At 47.2% G+C, this 7,981-nt stretch overlaps 1 protein-coding gene across 1 annotated transcript; it reads left to right on the top strand.

The window, feature by feature from the left end:
• The first annotated feature begins 4,016 nt into the window (after window positions 1-4,016).
• On the top strand, window positions 4,017-4,406 carry LOC147971066 (uncharacterized). The gene has a single exon (XM_087523807.1). The coding sequence runs from the start codon at window positions 4,017-4,019 to the stop codon at window positions 4,404-4,406; it is 390 nt and encodes a 129-aa protein (XP_087379933.1).
• Window positions 4,407-7,981: the final 3,575 nt, after the last annotated feature.

The raw sequence follows: 7,981 nt of genomic DNA, 5'->3' as shown, positions 1-7,981 counted from the left end.
CGGAAGCAAATCTATGCTTCTTGTGAAAGAAAGAAAAATAGAAAACATGAGATCTTTATTTTTCCAATAGACATAGTTGTGCCTCTCGCACAAGTAAACCTGTGCCTCTCGTGGAAGCAAAAAAAACCATTTTTTTCACTTTCTGAGAAATGCAGTTGTGCTTCTCGCAGAAACAAACATGTTTCTTCAAGAGAAGCAAATCCGCGTCTCTCGTAGAAGCAAAAAAACATGTTTTTTAGAAGAAAAAAATCAAAATTCTTTAAACTCTCAGGAAAACCCGGCGAAAAACCAAAGGCGAAAAAAAACCCAGATTTTTTTATCTAAATCCTGAAATGCGTAAATTTGTTCTAAGTGAGCACTGAATGAGCCCATCAAAAGTGACCCTTGAGGGCTCCGCAAAGGGTATTTGCTATCTTTTTTTAGGGTGAAGGATAGTTTCTCTCGATAAACAGGGAATGCCCCACGAAACGGGGTCGGGTTCTATCGCAGCAGGCGGGCCTGACAAGCCGATCTGCATCGACAGAGGCCCACTCGCGAGAAATGGTGACGTCACCCCGCCGTGTCTGGGTTTGCCAAGCGAGTAAATTGCACAGAAGTACCACAATTGAGACATTGGAAGCAGATTGGTACCAAGATTGGTAATTTTTACGTGTCAGTGCCAACTTTGGGGCGAGGCGTTGCAAAAGAGGCTAAAACTGTTGTTTATACGTATTGACAGGGAAACTGACTAGTTGGGCCCGCCTGTCGGGTGCTGATGTGGCATGTCTTTTGCAAAAAACTCCCTTGCTTTATACGTAATCCCATAAATGCCCAATTATTTCGGGGAAAAAAGCTCAAATGAGAGGCTTTTTTCCCGTTCGTAATTTCCACCAGCGACTCGGACTTGTTTGAAATTTTGAGTCGGTTTGAACAAATAAATAAGACAAACAAAAATTGAATCCTGCCCAGGATTCGAACCGCCGACCTGCGCGCTAGCCACTCCGCCACGGCAGAACTCGCGATGTACAGGAGGCATAGACCTTTTTATACTAGCTCAGGAATGCTGGGCCGGCCCATGGAGGCCTGCAATTTTTTTTTCGAATCGCACTTACCTGGCGTGCGTGTTGGGGCTCATTCCTTGCCCAGATTTCTTTATGTTTCATTTTTCTTACTTATTATGCTTTATATTTTTGTTTATAGTTTTGGCTTATTTTTAGGTTTTCCTTCCTTGCCTTTTCTTTCTTCTTTTTTCATTCTCTAGTTGGTTTTTCTCCTGGATCTTTAACATATTTACTGAATATTTTTTATGACGGGTTTTAGTATATGGTGAAATTTTGCATAATGCGCGGTAAAATTTTCTTAATTTATGGTGTACATTTTCTTAATACACGATGATTTTCAAGAATATTATGATTACATAATTTATTACTTTATAGTGAACATTTTTAATGCACGATGAAATTTTCTTTACAAACGGTGAACATTTTTCTAATAATATGAACATTGAACATATTTTGAATGCAAATTGAATATTTTTGTAATATATGTTGGAATATTTTCGTAAGATATGAAGAAAAGTTTACTTAATGCGCGGTGATTTTTTTTTGTAATTTATGGTGAGCATTTTCTTAATACACGATGAATTTCAAGACCATTATGGTGAACATTTTCTTAATACATGGTGAATTATTTGTATTTCAAGAAATGTTAAGCATGTGGTAAAAACTTATTATGTAAATCATTCTTGCATTTCAAGAGACATGTCGATTTTTTTAATAAAAGTTGAACATTTTTAATGCATTTCTAAAATTTATTATGATTACACATTTATTTTTAATACATGTTGTCAAATTTTTAAGTAACAGTGCATTTAAAAAAATACAATCAATATGCGAGTAACTCAAATGAAAATCTGTGTGTTGGGCATATTTTTTTTAAGTTGTGTATTTGAATAATATAGTTAGGACACATAGTAATTATGATACATAATAACATCCTCAGCAGACACATTAAATTTGGGCCATGCCTGTGTTCTAGGCTGGTGCTTGACACTTAATAATACTAATATGTAATCGCAAAAATATATGTATTAATATCATGATTAAAAAACAGTAACCCAGCGCGCAGCCTCGCTGGGCCAACCGCCGGCCCAACGTCTTCGGGCTAGTATAAAAGATGCTTAGCCTGTTGCACATCGCTAGCTCTGCCGTGGCAGGGTCGCTAGCTCTCTGCGCTGCAGAGCCGCAGGTCGGTGGTTCGAATCCTGGGCGGGATCCGATTTTTGTTTGTCTTATTTATTTGTTCAAACCGTCTCAAAATTTCAAACAAGTCCGAGTCGCTGGTGAAAATTACGAACGGGAAAAAAGCCTATCATTTGAGCCTTTTTCCCTAGAATAATTGAGCACTTATGGGATTATGTATAATGCAAGGGGGTTTTCTGCAAAAAATATGCCACGTCAGCACCTGACAAACGGGTCCAACTGGTCAGTTTTCCTGTCAATACGTATAAACAACAGTTTTAGCCTTTTTTTACAACGCCTCGTCCCAAAGTTAATACTGACATGTAAAAATTACTAATCTTGGTATCAATCTGCTTGCAATGTCTTAATTGTAATACTTCTGTGCAATTTACTCTTGCCAAGCAAGTCGGCATGCAGTTGGAGCACGAGGTTCAGGTGTAAATAGAGGAGTGTTCAGAAAAAAAAAGTGTCAATAGAGGAGGCCCTCTCTCCCTGCTGCGATAATTATTACCGCCACTACTTTGGTTTACCATCTACGTCACTTGCTTGCTATTCCTTCCGTCTCATAATGCAAGACTTTTTTAACGCTACATTAGTATTAAAAACGTTTTATATTATGAGACGAATGGTAGTAATCTATTTCTACCTGTTTCTATCTGTCTATCTGCAGGGTGCAGCAGTGTAATACAATAGTACTCCTAATATAGCATAAAATTAGTTGTGCATGATATCATATAACGCACTCCATCATGCGGCACGCATGCCGGCCAGTGAAAGGAAGGAAAAAAGGGCTGGCTTGGTTCGTGTCGTGTCTACAGTTACTGGTTGGCATGCATGAACAGAGGTAGTACAATAGGTACAGTATATACGCATCCTCGCGTACCGCCAGAAAACCCACTGCAATTGGTGGATGAACAGTATTACATCGAAGCTCTCGTCCCTATGCACGATGCGTGATGTGAGTTCAGGCCAACCCTACCGCGCGACTCCATCTTGTTCAGGTGCGTCTGTTTAGGATAAAATAGACGAATAACGCGGCTCAACGCGCGGCTCCAAACGGACAAATATTTAGATTTCGTTCGTTTTCGACTCATCCCGACCCAAATTTACGCAGAGTTTGAGATGAAACGGACATCGTGCGGACGGGCTCGCCGCACGCCCTTGTCCTCTCGTGGCACGCCTGTCGGGGACACTAGCAGTCCCTTCGCTTCCAACGTCTACACCCCTCTCCCCGTCCCGCCCCGCCGCCGGCGTCGCCGCTATTCTCCGGCCGTCCATACCAAACCACGTCCCAACATGGCTGCCACCACGCCCGCGCTTTCGCCGTAGTTTTGGCCGTCGATCAGAGGAGGTTTGGCCGTCGCCGTCGTTGCCGGACGGCAGAGGAGATACGATCGTCGACGACGTAGCAGCTCCCAGCGAGAGCTCCAGAGCGGCTAGTAGCCGGCCGGCAACCACCCCTGTTGCGTCAAGGTGATCGTCGCGGCCTCTTTGCCACCACGACCACAAGGTGTTCGACACTTTGCCCACAAAGGTATGTACAGTGGACATGAGTTTTTCTTCCACCATTTCATTTGTTCATCGGACGATTCGTTGTTGGATGATGAAGATCTTGTGGTGGCTGCACTGGTCGTTCACAACCACATTCAACGGCAGCTACCTTGGTACAGGGGGTCAGTCCCTGGCCGTGCTCCCAACCTGAACCACAACAGGGAGAGAGGCCACGTCATGCTCTATGCCGATTACTTTTCCAACACCTCGCTATTCAAGCCGGATAAATTTCGTCGACGTTTTTGAATGGCAAGGCATGTGTTCAACCATATCCGAGAGGGAGTGGTTGCTCATGACCCATACTTCGAGTGCAAGATAGATGCCCTTGGCAACCTTGGATTCTCCTCTTACCAGAAATGCACCGCGGCCATCCGCATGCTTGCATATGGAATTCCAGGCGATCTAGTGGATGAGTATGTGCGTATGAGTGAGACAACATGTCTGATGTCAATGTACAAGTTCTGCCAGGCTGTGATCGAGGTGTTTGGCCCTGAGTACTTGAGGCAGCCAACTGCCGCTGATACAAAGAAATTGTTGGCAACCAACGCAGCTAGAGGCTTTCCAAGTATGCTTGGCAGCATAGATTGTATGCACTGGGAGTGGAAGAACTGTTCATTTGCTTGGCAGGGCCAGTAGGGGTATGTGAAGGCGTGCACTGTCATATTAGAAGCGATGGCTTCGCAGGATCTTTGGATATGGAATTCTTTCTTCAGCATGGCAGGTTCTGACAATGATATCAATGTGCTGCAGCGTTCTCCAGTCTTCGCAAGGCTTGCAGAAGGCCACTCCCCACCTGTCAACTTAGAGATCAACGGCCACCAGTACAACAAGGGATACTATCTAGCTGATGGTATATATTCTCAGTGGTCAACTTTTGTGAAGACAATCTCGAAACCCAAGCTGAGAAGAGAAAGAGATTTGCCCAAATGCAAGAGAGTGCTAGGAAGGATGTGGAACGTGCTTTTGGTGTGCTTCAATCCCGGGTATCGTTCGAAACCCTGCACTGTCATGGGATGAAAGGAAGTTTTGAGAGGTGATGACTGCTTGTGTGATCATGCACAACATGATCGTCGAGGATGAGCGTGATGAGAGTATCTTCGACCAAGGATTTGATTATCAAGGTGAAAATATTGAGCCCCTGCACCAAGACCCGGCCACATTTGAACAGTTTGTCCAATTCCACCATGAGATGCGTGATTGGCACACTCATTTGAATCTTCAAAATGACTTGGTTGAGCACGTGTGGGATCACATTGGCAACCAATAGATGTATTGGTTCATTTTATGTTCAGTCAAGACAATTTCGATTTGGTTGTAAAACTATTTTATTAGAGACAATTTCAATTGGGTTGTAAAACTATTTTAATTTTCAGACAAATATTTGGACGTGCAAACTAGTTTTGATGAAAATAAGGGCATTTTTGGCCATGACAGACAGGATGGGGCAAACGGATGCGGCCGCGCGCTGGGCACACGACCACCGCATCCCAGGACGCCCGGACACGACCCCATTGCCCTACCCAAACGGACAGAATTCGGACAAAACGGACGTCCGTTTGGGGTCGCGCGGTGGAGTTGGCCTCAGTAGCTACTGTTTGATCGACCGGCCAGCCAGCCGAGAAACTTCGGGGCTGTTTGGTTTTAGGACTAGCATTGCCACACTTTGCCACACATTTTTGCTAAACTTGACTAAGTTTAGTTCATCAAAATGAGAGCCACAAGTTGGCAAGCCTAAGGGAATCTTGCCACACTTTTTGTGTGTATGCCATGTGGGGTCCAAGTGTGGCTTGCCTAAGGTGTGGCTTGAACCAAACACTCACCTAAGTTGGTCAAACTTGCCTAACCTTAGGTGTGGCAATCTTTGGCAAAGTTAGTCACAAACCAATTCATGTCTTCCTCGCTCCTGCCGCATAGGCTCAGGACCTCAAAGCAGCAGAAGGGGACCCTGCGCTCCACGCGTGACCGCGGGCACTGGCGGGACCAGGCATGGCTCAGGGGGTGCATTGGGCGGGCCTGCCACTGCCAGCGACTGAAGAAAGCTTGTGCCGAACTGTTGGGGTTGGGAAGGAAGACACCATGATAGAGAAGGGCAATCGAGGATCATTTCTCCTCGTGTTGCTGTTTTGCGGTTGTCGCTGCGTGCAGCGTGCACTGTGCGCGCCCGCTCTAGGCTACGCTTGGCCTCTCTCGACAGCTTGCATTGTGCTCTGGCTTCGTTAGGCCATCTCCAACGCATGAACATGAACGCATTTGGTGTGTCCATGTCAGTTTGGGTCGAGACGGAAAATATGACAGCGTGGCCTCAGGCGCAAAATCTTCCGTTTCGTGTTAGTTTGGACCCATTTCTGACTTAAATTTAGACCGGGTTTGTGACACGGAATGGATGCGTGTGTCTTCTCGGTGTTCGTTCTCTGGTCCGCATGCCACTGCCCACCGGCCCCATTTAATCCAAACACATGGAAGGGGCCCCATGTCAGCCACCATGCCAAATGCCATCCTCTCTCGGGTCCTTTTTAATGCCTAGCCCGTGCGCGTGGACCGGCCAGTCCACTTCCACACACTTCTTTGCCGTTCACGCGTCCGACAAGCCCTAGGCCGTGCCGCCCATGCCACCCGCCGCCACCCGCCGGCCACAATGGCGATGTGCAAGTGGATCCCGGGGAAGTCCGAGAAGCACGATCATCAAGCGGGGTTGTCGTCTCGCTCGTCGGGGCCGAGGAGCACCGCCGGCTTCTCAATCTCACCGCCCGCCACTACGCCATGGCAGAGGCCCTATATAGAAGTGGAGGTGTGCCCGCGCAACTTGGACACGACCACGCTGCTGCAATGGCCTGACGCCCACCTACCAAATGGGTGGCATCTCAGCCCAGATCGGGTGCCCGTGTCGCCCATCCCGGCGAGCGGCCTCGCCCATGTTTTGAAGATCAATCGTCGGCGAGCCTACCGCCCCCGGACCTCCCCCACGACACTAGGTACGTCGTCCACTCAACTCTATGGAACACGTGGATCCGGGGCGAGCACGATGTGTGGCGACAAACTTACTTTGCCGCTTGTGCGGTCAGCTCGCCCAGTGCGCATGCTCCCAACTCACCCTGTACGCACACATTCGCCCGCATCGTCCCCACCACCACCGCCACTAGCACTCGACACCGAAGAGGAGGACGTTCTCATCAAGAAGGTTCTCGAGGACTCCAAGCTCGAGTACGAACGCAACCAGTGGGACGGCCTAGAGGTGCAGCTCGCCTTGTCGGCCGCAGGCGATGTAGCTGCCCTGGACCCAGAGGACGGGGTCGTTTTGGAGCCTCCAGTCGTGCCCTCGAACCCAGCATTGGAGGGGTCCTCTTGGTGGTGGAATTCGATGATGCCCTGCATGCCGGAATTCGTGTCTGCCCCGCCCTCTTTGGTGGTCGCCGAACCACACTCATTGTCCCAGCCACATGACCAGCCGCATGAGCAACCACAGATGCCGCCCGCACACCTGTGGAAGCCACTGCCCTTTGTCGACCTAACCGAGATCGACGAAGACAGCCAGGACAGTGGCGACGGCTCGGACTGAAGACGACAGGATGATGGCGACGGTCGATCTAGGGTCTACGTAAGTTTTAGTTTTTTTCTTAGTTTAAGTCTGAGTTTAATGTACTGCGGCGAGTACAAACGAGACTTTTGGACTTAATTTAATATATAAGTTTAAGTTTAAATTGTTTTATGTCTTTTTTGTAGTTTTTAATACGGGCATTTTTGAAATGCATCTCGCCCGTTGGGCGCACCTATGGGCGCCCGGACGCAAACGGGAAAAGGTGTCTGACTGGCTGACCCAAACGGTTAAAAACTGACCAAAACCACGTCTATTTGCATCGGCTAGTTGGAGTTGGCCTTAGAGCATCTTCAATGGATGATGAGTAGTTCGAGTATAATTTACATCACCAAAAAGTGGTATTTTACATCACTAAAATGTCAAAATCCAACTGATGATGTAAAATAGGGCAGCTGCATAACAACCTCTCCAATAGTTGATGTAAAATACCTTGTGCAAATTTTGTCGAACACCCTGTGTGCGGGATAGAATAAATCAGGTGACTGCACATTGTAGCATAGATGGTAGTTGCGCCGGCGACGAGTAGATGGTGAAAGCATCTCCTACGCCTCCTTGACGCCTGTCGGCTGGTGGCTGACCCTAATTTTGGCGATGCAACACTGGCGACACCGACCAA

The sequence above is a fragment of the Triticum urartu genome, chromosome 5A (genome assembly GCF_056163025.1).
Source record: "Triticum urartu cultivar PI428250 chromosome 5A, HENAU_Tu73, whole genome shotgun sequence".
Lineage (NCBI taxonomy): Eukaryota > Viridiplantae > Streptophyta > Magnoliopsida > Poales > Poaceae > Triticum > Triticum urartu.
Note: the sequence above shows the minus strand (reverse complement) of the source record. Positions and strands in the feature narration are given on the sequence as shown.